The 19,185-nt window shown below is 43.1% G+C and overlaps 1 protein-coding gene across 1 annotated transcript; it reads right to left on the bottom strand.

Moving 5' to 3' along the window:
- Positions 1 to 6,413: 6,413 nt before the first annotated feature.
- On the bottom strand, positions 6,414 to 7,346 carry LOC119925830 (olfactory receptor 13A1-like). Its single transcript, XM_038744304.1, has one exon. The coding sequence runs from the start codon at positions 7,344 to 7,346 to the stop codon at positions 6,414 to 6,416; it is 933 nt and encodes a 310-aa protein (XP_038600232.1).
- Between the last annotated feature and the right edge of the window lie 11,839 nt (positions 7,347 to 19,185).

Here is a 19,185-nt window from a genome sequence, read left to right as displayed (position 1 = left end):
GACTCCCAAGACCGGGCTCTCTCCACTAAGCCAAGCTGCTTCTCTCATCTCGGTGTGGATCATCTTGTGTTCCATGAGATGTGAGATTTGCCTGAAACTTTTCCCACATTCCTGGCATCGAAAGGGTGGATTTTCATTCCTTCCTTCATTCATTCATTCAATCATATTTATTGAGCACTTACTGTGTGCAGAGCACTGTACTAAGCACTTGGGAAGTACAAGTTAGCCACATATAGAGATGGTCCCTACCCAACAACGGGCTCACAGTCTAGAAAGGGGGGACAGACAACAAAACAAAGCATATTAACAAAATAAAATAAATAGAATAGAAAATATGTACAGGTAAAATAAATAGAGTAATAAATCTGTACTAGCATGTATACAGGTGCTGTGGGGTGGAGAAGGAGGTAGGGCGGGGGATGGGGAGGGGGAGAGGAAGGAGGGGGTTCAGTCTGGGAAGGCCTCCTGGAGGAGGTGAGCTCTCAGTAGTTGAAGGGAGGGAGAGAGCTAGTTTGGCAAATGTGTGGAGGGAGGGCATTCCAGGCCACGGGAAGGACATGGGCCGGGGGATGATGGTGGGACAGGTGAGAATGAGGCCCAGTGAGGAGGTTAGCAGCAGAGGAGTGGAGGGTGTAGGCTGGGCTGTAGAAGGAAAGAAGGGAGGTGAGGTAGGAGGGGGTGAGGTGATGAACATCCTTGAAGCCAAGAGTGAGGAGTTTTTGCCTGATGTGTAGTTGACTGGTAGCCACTGGAGATTTTTGAAGAGGGGAGTAACATGGCCAGAGCATTTCTGCACAAAGATGATCCAGGCAGCAGTGTGAAGTATAGACTGAAGTGAGGAGAGACAGGAGGATGGGAGATCAGAGAGGAGGCTGATCCAGTAATGCAACTGGGATAGGTTGAGAGATTTAACCAGCAGGGTAGCGTGGATTGCAGGATAGCAGGATAGTGGATAGTGGATAGCAGGGGAGGGTGGATTGCCAATCTGGGCCTGCCGATGGATGAGACTATTGAGTTTCTGGAATCCTTCCATACGGGAAAATAAATACCTCTGAGACTTCCTTGGAGCATCATTCTGATTCCCCTAGGATCTGCCTTGATTCTCCCAAACCCGTCGTTCCCTAGGGGTCTGGGAGCTGTGTCTTTGCAGGAAATTATGAGACTTCATTTCTCCCAGAGCTTCCTGTGGAATACCAATTTCTTCACTAAAATTCATAATCCCTGTACATGGAAAAAGAGGAGAGTCAAGGCATTAGTCATGTTCTGTTCTCTAAAAAGGAACATTTTCCAAAAAATGTTTCTATATATGTGTTTGCGTGTGTATATGTACATACATACATTTTTTTTTCATTTAGAAGCTCCATTTAAAATTCCAAGGAAATAAGGCATTGCAGACAGAGGGCCCAATAAACTCCCCTTAGATCTTGCTATCAGTAAGTGATAGTTGGAAAGGAGAGACTAATGAGGATGCATGCCCTGGTGAAAAGAGTCTGAAGATCCCATGCTTAGAATGGTGCTTGGCACAAAGTAAGCTCTTAACAAATACCAACATCATCATTATTATTTTATTATCCAGGTCTTGTGCTTGTGCTGCCAACAGCCTGCTGGGTGACCCTGGGACAGTCATATAAACTCCTGGCCCTCAGTTTCCTCAACTGTGAAATGAGACTGAGAAATCAGTTCTGCCTACCTCTTACATTGTGGACCTGGGTGGAGCAGGGACCCTGTCTTATCTGTTTGTTTTACATCTAGCCTAGAGTTTAGCATGGTGCTTGACACATTGTAACTATTTTCAGCATGGCTGTAGAGAAGCAGAGTGGCCTAGTGGATGGAGTAAGGTCCTGGGAGTCAGAAGGTCATGGGTTCTAATCCTGCTCCATCACATGTCTGCTCTGTGACCTTGGGTAAGTCACTTCAATTCTCTAGGCCTCGGTTACCTCATTCGTAAAATGGGGATTAAGAATATGAGTCCTCTGTGGGACAGGGACTATGTCCAACTGGCCTACCTTGTATCCACCCCAGTGCTTAGCACATAATAAGTATCATAATTCCCTCTAGACTGTAAGCCGATTGTGGGCAAGGATTGCCCGTCTTCATTGCTGTACTGTATTTTCCAAAGGCCGGTACCGAGCTCTGCACAGAGTAAGTGCTCAATAAATATGAATGAATGAATGAATACTATCAGTAATAATGACGGAAAGCTATTAAGCTATTAAATCGTTTTTTTCTCCCAACCCTGCTGTATTGTACTCTAGCAAGTGCTTAGTGCAGTGCGAACTCGACTCCTCTCTCTCGTTCACCCCTCACATCCAATACGTCACCAAACCCTGCCGGCCTCACCTCCACAACATCGCCAAGATCCGCCCTTTCCGCTCCATCCAAACCGCTACTCTGCTGGTTCAATCTCTCATCCTATCCCAACTGGATTACTGCAGCAGCCTCCTTTCTGATCTCCCATCCTCCTGTCTCTCCCCACTTCAATCTATACTTCACGCTGCTGCCCGGATCATCTCTGTGCAGAAACGCTCTGGGCATGTTATTCCCCTCCTCAAAAATCTCCAGTGTCTACCAGTCAATCTACGCATCAGGCAAAAACCCCTCACTCTCGGATTCAAGGCTCTCCATCCCCTCGCCCCCTCCTATCTCACCTCCCTTCTCTCCTTCTACAGCCCGGCCCACACCCTCTGCTCCTCTGACGCTAACCACCTCACCGTACCTCGTTCTCGCCTGTCCCGCCGTCGACCCCCGGCCCACATCCTACCCCTGGCCTGGAATGCCCTCTCTCCACACATCCGCCAAGCTAGCTCTCTTCCTCCCTTCAAAGCCTTACTGAGAGCTCACCTTCTCCAGGAGGCCTTCCCACACTGAGCTCCCTCTTTCCTCTCCCCCTCCTCCCCCTCCCCATTTCCCCCCACCTTACCTCCTTCCCTTCCCCACAGCACCTGTATATATGTATATATGTTTGTACATATTCATTACTGTATTTATTTATTTATTTATTTTACCTGTACATATTTATTCTATTTATTTAATTTTGTTAATCTGTTTTCTTTTGTTGTCTGTCTCCCCCTTCTAGACTGTGAGCCCGCTGTTGGGTAGAGACCGTCTCTATATGTTGCCAACTTGTACCTCCGAAGTGCTTAGTACAGTGCTCTGCACACAGTAAGTGCTCAATGAATACAACTGAATGAATGAATGAATGAATGAATGAATGAATGAATGAATCCACAGACTTGTGTTGCTGGTAAAAGTTCTATCATAATTTTGAGCAGGGATTAGTGTTATGGCATTAGCGGACCAAACAAAATTGTACTACTGTCAAGGCAGCCTATTCACAGCTAGTGTGTTGTGAATTTTGGTGGAACAATGTGAAGCCTTGCTGATTGATGGTCTGAACACTGGAGTAACAAGAGAGAAGCGAAAATTGGGAGGGAGATATGAGAGACAGGAGAGTTTTGAAGTTCACATTCAAGGTTTTTAATTTCATTCATGTGGAGACTCAAGATCTTTATTCATTTTGGGGGAGCGATGTGACATGATCAAATCGATACTAGAGAACAATGCTAGTTACTCTTGGGTGAGTGGTGGAAGACAGCGAGACCAGGAAGGAGACTAATAAAACCCTTTACTAAGGTGGGAAGAATCATCAGGACTTGACAAATGCCATATGCCAGAGAAAAATCAATCGATAGGATTTATTGAGCACTCACCATGTTCAGAGCACTCTACTAAGCTCTTGGGATAGAACAATATAGCAGAGTTGGTAGACATGCTCTCTGCCCACAGCGAGCTTACGGTCTAGAGAAATCTGACTCTTTATCGACAGTGCACAGAAGAGGGAAGGAGGGTGGTGCTGTGAAAAAGTGACGGGAAAGAGAAGGAAAGCATTTGGGAAGGAAGATGAGGGGTTAGTGATTCATCCAGGATGAGGTATCCTGGAGGCAGGAAGAAATCAGAAACTCAAAGATAAGGAGAATTTTGGATTAAAGAGTCATATTTAGGTCTCCACATAAAAGTGTTCATTGAAAATGAAATCTGAAAGTTTACCCAATAACTGCCACTAGTAGCCAGAATAGCAAATTTAACAGTAAAAATAAAAGCAATTGTGCATTCAAAATAAATATTAGGAGTAGAAGATGGCTACTCCCATTATCTCCAATTCCTGATAAAGCTTCCCTTTGGATTCATTCATTCATTCATTAAATCATACTTATTGAGCACTTACTGTGTGCAGAGCACTGTACTAAGTGCTTGGGAAATACAAGTCGGCAAAATATAGAGATGGTCCCTACCCAACAACGGGCTTACAGTCTAGAAGGGGGAGACAGACAACAAAACAAAATAAGACAAAACAATCGAACCAAACAAAACATGCATGTATTTTAATCAGTGGTCTTTATTGAGTGCTCACTATTTGCAGAACACTGTATTAAGTGCTTGGAAGAGTACAGTACAACAGAGCTGGTAGATACATTCCCTGCCTACAGTGTGCTCACAGTCTACAGCATGCAAATCTGGGTCATATTAAATTTTTCAATGAGGTAAAAATAATTTCCCAAAATACATCACCACTTGCATTCTCAGCCAGAAATGTCTCCAGAAGAGACACTCAAGGAGAACCAAGTGAGAACTGTGTTCTTGCGGGGTGGGGTGGGGGGTGGGGGGCGAGGGGAGAGGGAAGCCTAGCCTAGATTGTTGAGAAAATGGACCAATTAATTAATCAATCAATCCATGATATTTTTTGAATGCTTACTCTGTGCAGAACACTGTACTAAGCGCTTGGGAGAGTACAATACAACAGAGTTAGCAGGTACATTCTCTGCCCATAATGAGCTTACAGGATGGAGGGGGAGACAGACATTAATATCAATAAACAAGTAAATCATAACATATAATTTCAAGATAAGTACATAGGGATCATATGTACATATGGATCACGGCAGGAGGAGAGGAAAAGAAGGTCTAGAGGAGAAAAGAAATGACTGCAATAGTCCCAAAGGTCACCACCTCTGGGACCTGAGTGAGATCTGCTAAAGTGTACGGGGATAAATTTTGATTAAAGTGAGTGAACTGCAGAGATTTTTGAGGTAATAGTCAATCATTCGTATTTATTAAGCACTTACTGTGTGCAGCACACTGTACTAAGTGCTTTGGAGAGCACAATATAATGGACACATTCCCTGCCCACAGCGAGCTTACAGTCTGGAGGAGAATAAAGACAGTTAAATGCATTACAGATATGGATGTATGTCCTGTGGGGCTGAGAGAGGGGTGAATAAAGGGTACAAATTCAAGTGCAAGGGTGAATCAGAAGGGAGGAAATAGGAGAAATGAGGGCTAAATTGGGGAAGGCTACTTGGAGGAGATGGGATTTTGCCAAGACTTTGAAGGGGGAGGGAGTGTTGGACCTAGTAACATATTAGATCTGTGGCCAACAAGGTTGACTAGAGTATTAGACATTTGATATTCCTCCCACCCCCGACACTATAGCATTTTTGTACATACCTTTCAATCATATATTATAAAGTTATTTATTCATATGAATGTCTTCCTTCCCCTCTAAACTTTAAGCTCATTACGGGAGAATTATGGGAGCATGTCTGCTGATTCCTCTGCTGTGTACTCTCCCAAGCACTTAGTAGAGTGCTCTGCACAGCGTAAGCACTCAATGAATTCCATTGATTGGTTATTAATCTGTTGCCTATTTTCAGTGATACAAGGCTATGAGGGTGAAACATACCCCCACTTCCCATGCATTCAAATATTTCCAGTTTAGTTTTTTCCTGAGAATTTCCTTCAACTAAACTTCCTCTCTTCACCATAGCGGCCTAGGTTCCTCAAATTAATTACCACTTTGCTCAAAATAAGTACTCCATATTGTCTCATTCAGAAACATCATCTCAATTCCTTGGTTCAAAGAGAAATTCAGTATTCCAAAGAAACCGTAAAGCCACCAGAAGCAAAAGAAATGAGCCCTTTCAAAATCCTAAACATGATCAGCGTAATTGTGGTGGTAGTACCGTTACTGAGAACTTAGTGAATACAGACCCCTTACTAAGAGTCTGGGGAAGTACAACAAAATAAAAAGGAATATTCCCTGTCCATCACGACCGTACACTCCAGTGGAGAAGTCTTCCTTGCTTTCCTTTATAACATTCATAACAATAGTGATAATAGTATTTGTTAAGCCTTTACTATGTGCCAAGCACTGTACTAAGAACTAGGGTAGATACAATATTAGCAGATCAGACACACTTCCTACCCCATACGGGGCTCAGAGTCTAATTAAGCAAGAAAGCAAGTATTTCCTCCCTGTGCTTACACAGGAGTCTGAGTCACAGAGAAGTGAATTGCCCAAGGTCACATGATAGGCAAGTGACAGAGCCAGTTCGTCACATAGTTCATTGCTCCAGCTAAGACGGTAGAAATGGGAAGAGTTTCTTTAGTGCCACTTTGACATCTTTATTTCTCAGTGTGTAAATGAGGGGGTTCAGAGTTGGAGTCAGGACCGTGTACAATACAGACACCAATTTGTCCTGAAATCTTGAGGTGCCCAGAACTGGACGGATGTAAGTATAAATCATGGTGGAGTAATACAGGGTCACCACAGTGAGATGGGTGGAGCAGGTGGAGAACGCTCTCGTCTTTCCCTCCCTGGTGCGGATCTTCATGATGCTGGCTATGATGAAGCTGTAGGACACCATGGTGAGGAGGAAATTCAGACCGGCCAGGAACATATCTGCCATGATGGTCAGGACGTCGATCCAGTAGGTTGGGGTACAAGAAAGCAGCAGTACAGGGGGGATTTCACAGAAGAAGTGAGGGATGAAGTTGGGCCCACAGAAGGATAATCTGAGGATCAGAATCGTGATGGTTACAGAGTTGAGCCCACCAATACTCCACACGAAGGCAACCAACCCAATGCACACTGTCTTACTCACCATCTTGCTGTAGTGCAAAGGCTGGCAAATAGCCATATAGCGGTCATAGGCCATCGCCGTGAAGAGTACCAGCTCCGAACTCAGGGACCAACTGAGGAAGAATATCTGAATCATGCAGCCACCATAGGAGATGGTTTTCTTCGCCGAGATCAGGTTCTCCAAAATTTTGGGCAGAACTGATGAGGTGCAGATGATATCGAGAATGGCCAGATTGGCCAGGAAGAAATACATGGGCAGGTGGAGTCCGGTGCTGACGTGGATAGCCGTGATGATGAGGACATTTCCAACGAGAGCCAATAGAAAGAGAAGCAGGAAGAGGCTAAAGAAGAGAGGCTGAAGCTGAGGGTTTTCGGTGAAACTCTGTAAGATGAACTCTGTCACCATCGTCTGGTTTGGGGCTCCCATTTTGTTCGGAGGTTTCCAGGAAGTGGAAGAAGGTTGTCCACAAAGAACAGCTTGGCTTGTGCTAACAGAAGATGACCTGTGTTTCACAAGTGAAACAGAAACGATGGCTGTGATTCAAGGTGACCTTTTTTTCAATTTTAAAATGTTATACCCCTAATTCTAAATTCATATGCAGTTCAGGTTAAAAAGCTTAAGTTTCAGCCATACTTATAGAATGATGGCATGAAAATACACCCTTTCTTGAGCACTTTGTGAATACAAATTCAGTTATTATTAATATCATTATTTTTGTTATAATTAATTCACCACAGTTTTTTTTTATAAAGAATACCTTTTTGTAATTCAATATCTCACCATTGGTCTCCCCCTTCTAGACTGTGAGCCCATTGTCGGGTAGGGACCGTCTCTTTATATTGCCGATTTGTACTTTCCAAGTGCTTAGTACAGTGCTCTGCACACAGTAAGCAGTCAAATACGATTGAGTGAATGAATGAATAAAGTACATGGGCATTGTGACATATTCATCAAGTCAAAGGCACACAAAGTTCACCTATGTAAAATCCATTAAAATTTAAGGTCGTTAAAAATGAATCAACTTCGGCATGTACTCTTGTTACTCACTGGCTTGGATGATGATTGTACTTCCCAAGCGCTTAGTACAGTGCTCTGCACACAGTAAGTGCTCAATAAATATGATCGAATGAATGAATGAATGAATGAATGAATGAATGAATGATGATGGTATTTGTTAAACGCTTAGTAACTGCCAAGCACTGTTCTAAGCGCTGGAGAGGATGCAAGGTAATCAGGTTTTCCCACGTAGGGTTCACCATCTTCATCCCCATTTTACAGATAAGGCACAGAGAAGTGAAGTGACTTGCTCAAAGTCACACAGCTGACAAGTGGCAGAACTAGGATTAGAACCCATGACCTCTGACTCCCAAGCCCGGGCTCTTTCCACTGAGTCACACTGCTTCTCAAGACTTGGACAGACTAGATCCCCAGGGAAGGTTCTTGTTTGTGTTCTAAAAAGTCAGATGTAAGCCTACGGTGGTCAGGGCACATGTCAACCAACTGTGTTATACTGTACTTTCACACGCACTTAGTAGAGTGCTCAGCACACAGCAAGTGCTCAATAAATACCATTAATTGATTTGACTTCTGTCAAACAAAAGGTGTAAGAAATTCCAGGGACATGGGTCTTCCATAATAAATTCCCTGTGCTATTTTACCTTAAATACCCAAGCAAAATATTGTATTTTGTGAAGAAGAGTCTATCTTCATTATAAACGTATCAGGAATAAGCATTACCAATGGTGTAAAATCTGCAAAAACCAAATAATAGTAAGAGTCACTGTTTCTGTTACACAGGATGGTATTCTTTTGTCCATCATACGCATACTTCTTGAGTTTATAAATGCATTTTTTATAATTGTATTTTTAAAATATATTTTTTGGTTCAAAATGGAATATTTTAGGTTCACAACCCTATCTAGATGATTTTCAATTACAGACATGAAAATACAACATTTACATTCTAAAAAACCTCCTGAATTTATTTCAAAATCACAGACAGCTTGAGTTTTAGTCACTGAAGAAATCCTTTATGGTGCTGAATATGCTAAACTTATGCTTACCATATAAACTCCCAATTTCAACTAAGTGGGCTGCCTCCCGATTCAGAGATATGGTGAGATGAAATTTGCGAGGCATAACTACATATTGTCTTCATCAAGTATTTCATATTTACATCTTATATCTATGTTCTTCCTTTCTTCCCTCCCAAAGCCTGTCTTCTTCCTGACTTTCCTATCACTGTAGATGGCACTACCATCCTTCCTGTCTCACAAGCTCACAACCTTGGTGTCATTCTCGACTCCCCTCTCTCGTTCACCCCACACATCTGATCCATCACCAAAACCTGCCGGTCTCAACTCCAGAACAACGCCAAGATCTGCCCTTTCCTCTCCATCCAAACCGCTACCTTGCCGGTTCAATCTCTCATCCTATTCCGACTGGATTACTGCATCAACCTCCTCTCTGATCTCCCATCCTTCTGTCTCTCCCCACTTCAGTTTATACTTCACTCTGCTGCCCAGATCATCTTTGTACAGAAATGCTCTGGGCATGTCGCTCCCCTCCTCAAAAATCTCCAGTGGTTGCCTGTCAACCTCCAAATCAAGCCAAAACTCCTCACTCTCGGCTTCAAGGCTGTCCATCCCCTTGCCCCCTCCTACCTCACCTCGCTTCTCTCTTTCTCCAGCCCAGCCCACATCCTCCGCTCCTCTGCCACCACTAACCTTCTCACTGGGCCTTGTTCTCGCCTGTCCCGCCGTCGACTCCCAGCCCACGTCCTTCCCCTGGCCTGAAATGCCCTACCTCCACACATCCGCCAAACTAGCCCTCTTCCTCCCTTCAAAGCCCTACTGAGAGCTCACCTCCTCCAGGAGGCCTTCCCACACTGAGCCACCTTTTTCCTCTCCTCCTCCCTATCCCCGCAGCCCTAACTCCTTCCCCTCCCCAACTTGTGTATATTTGTACAGATTTATTACTCTATTTTATTTGTAAATATTTACTATTCTATTTATTTTGTTAATGAATGTGCATACAAGTATAATTCTATTTATTCTGACGATTTTGACACCCGTCTACATGTTTTGTATTGTTGTCTGTCTCCCCCTTCTAGACTGTGAGCACGTTTTTGGGTAGGGACTGTCTCTGTATGTTGCCGACTTGTACTTCCCAAGCGCTTAGTACTGTGATGTGTGCACAGTAAGCTTCCAATAAATACGATTGAATGAATGAATGAATTCGTTATCTATGTCATTTCCATCTCTCGGGCGTCTGGGACGAAGAGCACGACTTACTTGTATTTTCTGTTCTTAAGGGAGTACTTCCCTTCTCAGGATCACACCTGGAGGGTTTCCAGTCCTCTACCCATCTGGGCTACAGGGTCAGGGGGTAGCAGAGGACTACCCATTCCATTCTTGGCTTGGCCAATGGCTAGCGAGGGGAAGGCAATCTGCTACAAGTCAAAACTCACCCATGCTGGGCAGCAGCTGCGTAGGAGAGAGTCAAGGGTGGAGACTTACAGAGGGGAAGGAGGCAATGGTCAACCACTCCTGGATTTTTTATCAAGAACATTCTATGGATGCACTACCAGAATGATTGCAGATGGAGGTGGGGCGTTTTAGGAGAGATGTGTCCGTGGCATCGCTATGGGTTGGAGACGTCTCCACAGCATAGGATTTGGGAGTATGTTATATTTTTGTGTTTTATTTTCAAAATTTAATTTTTATTTACAAATTCTTTCAATGGATGCTAGCCAAGCATATTGTGACCAATCTACTATTAACTTGTTTAGATGTAGCAGCGTGGGCTAGTGGAAAGATCACAGTGTGGCCTAATTTCATTCATTCATTCAATTGTATTTATTGAGCACTTACCATGTGCAGAGAACTGTACTAAGCACCTGGAAAGTACAATTCGGCAACAAATAAAGACAATCCCTACCGAACAACAGGGTAGAGCACAGGCCTGCGAGTCAGAAGGTCATGGGTTCTAATGCTGTCCTGCCACTTGTCTGCTGTGTGGCCTTGGGCAAATCACTTCACTTCTCTGTGCCTCATATTTTTTCACTATATTACCCATTGTAAAATGGGTAATGAGACCATGAGCCCCACATGGGACAGGGACTGTGTCCAACCCGATTTGATTGTTTCCACCCCAGAGCTTAGCACAGTGCCTGGCATACAGTAATCACTTAATAAGTATTATTATTATCATCATTATTATTGTTATTACCACAGGACTAGGAATCAGGAGACCAGGGGTCTAATCCCAGCTCCATCATTTGGCAACTGTTTGATCTTGAGCTAGTCTTTTAACTTTACTTCAGTTTCCTCATCTGTGAAAGTCGAATTCAGTACCTTTCCTGCCTCTTGTCAAGCTGGGTGTCCCAGGGATTATGTCTGATCTGCTTGTATTGTAACCACCCCAGAAACTAGCACAGTGCTTGGCAGACTTGCCAATAACTTGGCACAGTTTTTAAGGCATAATAAATACCAGAATTATATTTATAATGACAAAATACTAACAATAATAATTTAAGAGTATTTATTAAGCACTTATTATGTGCTTAGTAACATGTTTCTGAAAATTCTAGGTCATTGTTATCGCTATTCTTATTTAGTGTGTCATGCTGACTGATTTTTTTTTAATGGAATTTGTTAAGCACTTAGTATGTACCAGGCACTGTATAAAGCCCTGGGGTAGATGTAAAATAGTCAGGTTGGACAGGATCCCTGTCCCACGAGGGGCTCACAGTCTTAATCCCTATTTTACAGATGAGGGAATTGAGGCCCAGAAAAGTGAATTGACTTACCCGTGGCTACCCAGCAGACAAGTGGCAGAACCAGAAGTAGAATCCAGGTCTTCTGACTATCAGACCTGTGCTCTTTCCACCAGGCTATGCTGCTTAGTCATTTCAATCATTCCTTGCAATCCCAAATGCAGTGATTTAAATTTTGTCTTACAGGCCTGGGATTCAGAAGGACCAGAGCTCTAATCCAGGCTCTGCCACTTGTTTTCTGTACAGCCTCGGGCTAGACATTGAATTTCTCTGTGCCTTAGTTACCTCATCTTTCAAATGCCGATTAAAACTGTGAGCTCTGATCAGCCTTATTAGCTTTTATCGACCCCAGTGCTTAGAACAGGGTCTGGCTCATATTAAGCCCTTAAGAAATGCCATTAAAAAAAAAAAAAGATGAGGTACCAGGTAAAAGGAGATTCAGGCAGGTAACCAGGTTTTGGTCTTCCAATTTCAAGTTACGGATATTGCAGACTCCTTGAAAGCTACTTTCTTTTCTCATCACAGGTAACTGCACAATTTATAAAGATGCCAGGGACTAACCCATAGCAAGTGCTTAATTAGTGTCTTAATTAATTATAGAAACTGCCTATTCAGGATTTGCTGTTCATCAGAATGATAGAAACCTGCTCAGAACAAGGACAGACTGCTGGCATGATCAACGTCATTGTAACAACAACAACAACAATAATAACAATGATATTATTATAGTAACTGTTAAGCACTTACTATGTGCCAGGCACAGTACTCATAACTGGGGTTGATACAAGCACATCAAATTGGACACAGTCCCTGTCCCATGTGGACTTCCCAGTTTCGATCCCCGTTTGACAGTTGAAGTAACCGAGGCACAGAGAAGTGAAGTGATTTGCCCAAGGTCACAGAACAGACAAGTGGAGGAGGCAGAATTAGAACCCATGACCTTCCTACTCCCGGGCCCGGTCTCTATCTAAATAGCCCAGTTTCAGCCAAGTAGTTCTCAGAAATACTGATAATAATGGTGGCATTTTTAAAATGCTGACTTTTGGCCAAGGAACTCAACCAACTCACCCGTGCCGGGCAGCAGTGGCATGGAGGAGATGCGAGGGTGGTGACTCGAGTTTACTGTGCGGAAGGAGGCAACGGTGAATCACTCCTGTATTTTTCCCAAGAAAACTCTGAGGAAACACTGCCGGAATGATTGCAGTTGGAGGTGGGGCGTTCTGGAAGAGATGTGTCCGTGGCGTCCCTATGGGTCGGAGGTGACTCGGCCGCATAAGACAACACAAGATAAAAGTTAATCAGGTCCCACATGGGGCTCAGAGTCTAGTAATAATAATAATAATAATAATAATAATAATGACATTTATTAAGCACTTACTATGTGCCAAGCACTGGTCTAAGTGCTGAGGAGGTTACAAAGTGATCAGGTTGTCCCACGGGGAGCTCACAAGTCTTAATCCCCATTTTACAGTTAAGGGAACTGAAGCCCAGAGAAGTGAAGTGTCTTCATCATCATCATCAATCGTATTTATTGAGCGCTTACTGTGTGCAGAGCACTGTACTAAGCGCTTGGGAAGTACAAGTCGGCAACATATAGAGACAGTCCCTACCCAACAGTGGGCTCACAGTCTAAAAGGGGGAGACAGAGAACAAAACCAAACATACTAACAAAATAAAATAAATAGAATAGATATGTACAAGTAAAATAAATAAATAAATAAATAAATAGGGTAACAAATATGTACAAACATATATACATATATACAGGTGCTGTGGGGAAGCGAAGGAGGTAAGATGAGGGGGATGGAGAGGACGAGGATGGACCTCGAGGATGGACGAGGGGGAGAGGAAGGAAGGGGCTCAGTCTGGGAAGGCCTCCTGGAGTAGGTGAGCTCTCAGTAGGGCTGAGTCTTGCCCAAAGTCTCAGTCTTGCCCAAAGTCACACAGCTGACAAGTGGAGGAGCCAGGATTAGAACCCATGACCTCTGACTCCAAAGCCCAGGCTCTTTCCACTGAGCCATGCTGCTTCTCTAAGAAACAGGTATGAAATCCCCATTTTGCAGAGGAGGAAACTGAGGCAAGGAATAGTAAAGTCTCTAGCTTAAGATCACACAGCAGGTACGTAGTGTAGCTGGGATTAGAACCCAGGTCTGCCGACAACCAAGCTTGTGCTCTTTCCACTACACCACACTGCTTCTCTACTGTGAAATCAACAAGAGCAGAATTTTACCATTTCCCAGGATAATGACTTATTATTGGACGTGGATGAAATAGGGAAAAAGAAATAGCATCTCATGGGAAAAAACACATACTATTACATTTAGTAGCAACTCATTCCTATGTTTACTAAAATGGATTGTCCTAGTAAAATACTATTATTATCATTTTCTTATTTTCAAGCAAAATGTTCGTTAGGACACTTCAGAGTGTTTCGAAGGGCCCTGCCTTTAAGAGACGCTCTGCCGACCTTGTTTTTGACAAGGTGATATATCCCTGACTGGGCAATATTCAGAAATCCTTTCTGGAAAAGTGTAAGAGAAAATCAGTGTGAGAGTTAAAATGCCCCAAATCCATGATGCCCCCATGGGCTAATATTCATGAAGTCACAAATACCTGCAGTAGATAACAGACAAGTGCAGGCAATTCATATAAAGCAGTAGCAAATATTCTTTCCAGCGCTTAGAACAGTGCTTCATACATAGTAAGCGCTTAACAAATGCTATTATTACTATTATTATTATTATTTCCTCATCCACTCTCATTCCTAGCCTCACTTCATTTGAAAAGACACTGGAAATAAATTTAATCTCTTCCTCCCCAAATTCAAATTCTCAAGATGAGTGAAGGACACCATCACCCTTAAAGAACAATTTGATTAATTCTTATTTGAAGGCTTTTCACTGCTTTTAAGCAAGGTTTGGACGGTTTACTTTTACCCTCATGTTTTTTAAGGGCAGGTCTATATTAATTGCTTTCGCCTTTAAATCAAAAATTTCATAAATAAAAGTAGCAGAAACAAATGACAGGAGTAGAAAGTATTTTTTCTCATTAGTAATGCTAACCTTAATAATAGTTGTTACAAACTACAAATAATCATGATTGACAGATTTCTTTCTCAAAATTATAATTTCATAGTCCAAAAAACAGTTTACATTCATTCAAATCTTTCGATTGGGTTTCTAAACTACGTTTTAATGTCTGTCATTTTCATATGCTGAATGGCGATAATATATGTTAAAGTATTTTACAAAACATCAGTTAAAACACTATCCCCAAAGCAATGAACAAACCCTTTTATTTATCCACTACATTAAATGGCTTTCTCTTCAGTCATAGGCTTGTTGGAGGTCATTTTAAGCTAACAAATAAAAAGGAATATCTCCTCACCTATTTCCACTCTTCTTTGTCGATTTAGAAATTCTCCATTTATAAAGGAGAATCAGACATTTGTTCCCATCTATTCCCAAGGATAGTTAAAGGTTCAGCAGTGGGAATTTTGCACTCCTGTGACTAATGGTATTGGTGCAAACTGGCCTTTTAAGCAGAGATGATCTTAAGGGTGTGATGCAATTAATGCAGGCATCATTAAAGACATCTGGGACACCAGCTCCAAATACAAACCTTAGCCAGCGGTCCATAGGGACGATTAAACTTCAGCCCAATAAAGTGACCAAAATTCATCATCATCATCATCATCAATCGTATTTATTGAGCGCTTACTGTGTGCAGAGCACTGTACTAAGCGCTTGGGAAGTACAAGTTGGCAACATATAGAGACAGTCCCTACCCAACAGTGGGCTCACAGTCTAAAAGGGGGAGACAGAGAACAAAATCAAACATACTAACAAAATAAAATAAATAGAATAGATATGTACAAGTAAAATAAATAAATAGAGTAATAAATATGTACAAACATATATACATATATACAGGTGCTGTGGGGAAGGGAAGGAGGTAAGATGGGGGGATGGAGAGGGGGACGAGGGGGAGAGGAAGGAAGGGGCTCAGTCTGGGAAGGCCTCCTGGAGGAGGTGAGCTCTCAGCAGGGCCTTGAAGGGAGGAAGAGAGCTAGCTTGGCGGATGGACAGAGGGAGGGCATTCCAGGCCCGGGGAATGACGTGGGCCGGGGGTGAATGGCGGGACAGGCGAGAACGAGGTACGGTGAGGAGATTAGCGGCAGAGGAGCGGAGGGTGCGGGCTGGCCTGGAGAAGGACAGAGGGGAGGTGAGGTAGGAGGGGGCGAGGTGATGGACAGCCTTGAAGCCCAGGGTGAGGAGTTTCAGCCTGATGCGCAGATTGAATGGTAGTCACTGGAGATTTTTGAGGTGGGGAGTAACATGCCCAGAGTGTTTCTGGACAGAGACAATCCGGGCAGCAGCATGAAGTATGGATTGAAGTGGGGAGAGACACGAGGATGGGAGATCAGAGAGAAGGCTGATGCAGTAGTCCATTTGGGATAGGATGAGAGCTTGAACGAGAAGGGTAGCGGTGTGGATGGAGAGGGAAGGGCGGATCTTGGCAATGTTGCGGAGCTGAGACTGGCAGGTTTTGGTGACAGCTTGGATGTGAGGGGTGAATGAGAGAGCGGAGTCGAGGATGACACCAGATCCACCACTTCTCTGCTGTGTGACCCTGGGCAATACATTAACTTCTCTGTGCCTGTTACCTCAACTGTAAAAGGGGATTAAGACTGAACCCCATGGGGAAAACCTGATTACCCTGTATCTTAGTACAGTGCTCTACACACAGTAAGTGTTCAATACATACGATGAATGAATCTAACCCAGGGCTTGTCACATTATAAGCGCTTAATACCATTACCACTAATTAATAGCTTAGCAAATACCGAAAAATATCCAGGTCTGTATATTCTGCACTCACATTATTAGTTTAGATTAAAGCAGCTGAATTGCTCTGATGCCCATGATCGTGCAGGGATGCTGCAGCCATACTGGCCAGCATGGGGAGAAAATATCAGTTACACAGATCATATTAGTATATGATAATCCTTATACAGGAGGTGAGCGCATTTCAGAGCATTGCCTCCCTAAACAGAGCATGGGCCTGGGAGTGCAAAAGATCCGTGGTTCTAATCCCAGCACGTCAGTTAACTTCCATGTGCTTCAGTTTCCTCCATCTGTAAAATGGGTATTGAGCTCCATGTGGGACATGGGCTGTGTCCATCCTAATCTACCCCAGCACTTAGTACAGTGCCTGGCACATAGCGCTTACAAAATACTGCACATGCCTGCATTCCTGGGGAATTGCACTTACGTTGGGAGAAAAGCAGGTGAATTGTTGTGACGCCTAGGATCTTGCAGGACGCCGTAGCCATACTGGCCCCCACAGGGGAAAAATATCCGTTAGATCAAATTAATGCTTTTGTTCGAGGGATCCTACACCAAAGAGCAGTCCTGTACCCTTTCCTTATTCCCATCGCACCTCGGGCCAGAAGAGTGTCATCCAGAAAGGCTGACTCTCTCAGGACAGCTCACTCTATTAAGCCTCGGACAAGGACCACGGAAGCCAAACGCACCTTCCTCGCCCACGAGGAGCTTATAGTCAAATGAGGAGAGACAGATAGCAACATATTTGCAAATAATGGTTACTTACAGTAGAAAGCACAAGGATCAAATGGAAGTAGAAAAAAAAATCCCAGGATAAACTATTAGAACAAAAAAGAAAGTATATTCAATAGTAGAGACACATAGATAGTATAGATATAGATTATATATGCTATGTAGATATATGCTTTATATATTATTAAATATATCCGTGTGTGTTTGTACACCATATTTTAGTAGTATATTGAGCCCCCTAAGGAAGAGGGACCATTTCTAATTCCCACCTGGGCACTCTCTTCAGAACTTAGTAATAATGATAATAGTTATAACAGTCATAATAATAATAATAGTAATAATATTTGTTAAGCTCTTACTATGTACCAAGCACTTTTCTAAGCGCTGGGGTAGGGATAAGGTGATTAGGTTGGACACAGTCCATGTCCCATATAGGGACCACAGTAGTAAAGTTCTTTGCACACAGGAAATGCTTAATAAATACAAATACTACGATGATATAGATATAGATAGATATAGATATAGATATACCTATAATCTAGGGGCTAGTACAGTGCTCTGCAGAGTAAATGCCCAATAAAAGCAGCGTGGCTCAGTGGAAAGAGCACGGAATCAGGAGTCAGAGGTCATGGGTTCTAATCCTGGCTCTGCCATTTGTCTGCTGTGTGGCCTTGGGCAAGTCACTGAACTTCTCTGGGCCTCACTGACCTCATCTGTAAAATGGGGATTAAAACTGTGAGCTCCACATGAGACAACCAGGTTACCTTGTAGATACCCCAGTGCTTAGAACAGCCCACTGTTGGGTAGGAACTGTCTCTATATGTTGCCAGCTTGTACTTCCCAAGCGCTTAGTACAGTGCTCTGCACACAGTAAGCCCTCAATAAATACAATTGATTGATTGATATTTAGTACATAGTAAGCGCTTAACATAAACCATCATCATTATAAGTATTATTGTTATCTACCTAGTGCATGTATATATTCATTCATTTCATTCATTCAATCGTATTTATTGAGCGCTTACTGTGTGCAGAGCACTGTACTGAACACCTGGAAAGTACAAGTCGGCAACATATAGAGACAGTCCTATACACACACACACACACACACACACACACACACACACACACACACACAGAGAGCGAGATATATAGATCTCTCTATATATGTATATATGTTTGTACATATTTATTACTCTATTTTATTTGTACATATTTATTCTATTTATTTTATTTTGTTAATGTGTTTTGTTTTGTTGTCTGTCTCCCCCTTCCAGACTGTGAGCCCGCTGTTGGGTAGGGACCGTCTCTATAAGTGGCCAACTTGGACTTCCCAAGCACTTAGTACAGTGCTCTGCACACAGTAAGCGCTCAATAAATAGGATTGAATGAATGTATATCTGTGTGTGTGTGTGTGTGTGTGTGTGTGTGTGTGTGTGTGTGTGCCTTCCAACTTTTGTATTCTCCCATGTGCCTCACATGGTGCTATGCACACAACTGGTGCTGTAGGTTTAGAGAAGCAGTGTGACTTACTGGAAGGAGCCCAGGCTTGGGAGTCAGAGGATGTGGGATCTAATCCAGCCTGATCCACATGTCTGTTGTGTGACCTTGGGCAAATCACTTCATTTATCTGTTCCTCAGTTACCTCATCTGTAAAATGGGGATTAAAAGTGTGAGCCCCACGTGGGACAACCTGATTACCCTGTAGCTCCACCACCGCTTAGAAAAGTGCTTGGCACATAGTCCGTGTTTAGCAAATACCATGATTATTATAATTATTATAGAGCCAGGGCCTGTGAGCCAGAAGGACTGAGGTTCTAATCCCAACTCTGCCACTTGTCTGTTGAGTGACCTCGGGCAAGTTACTTCTCTTCTCTGTGCCACATTTACCTCACCTGTAAAATGGGGA

The sequence above is a fragment of the Tachyglossus aculeatus genome, chromosome 3, assembly GCF_015852505.1.
Source record: "Tachyglossus aculeatus isolate mTacAcu1 chromosome 3, mTacAcu1.pri, whole genome shotgun sequence".
Classification (NCBI taxonomy): Eukaryota; Metazoa; Chordata; class Mammalia; order Monotremata; family Tachyglossidae; genus Tachyglossus; species Tachyglossus aculeatus.
This window is presented reverse-complemented; position numbering and strand designations above follow the sequence as displayed.

What these genes read in the sequence shown, in the direction of transcription:
- LOC119925830 (XM_038744304.1), bottom strand. Translation starts at nt 7,346, where the DNA reads ATGGGAGCCCCAAACCAGACGATGGTGACAGAGTTCATCTTACAGAGT.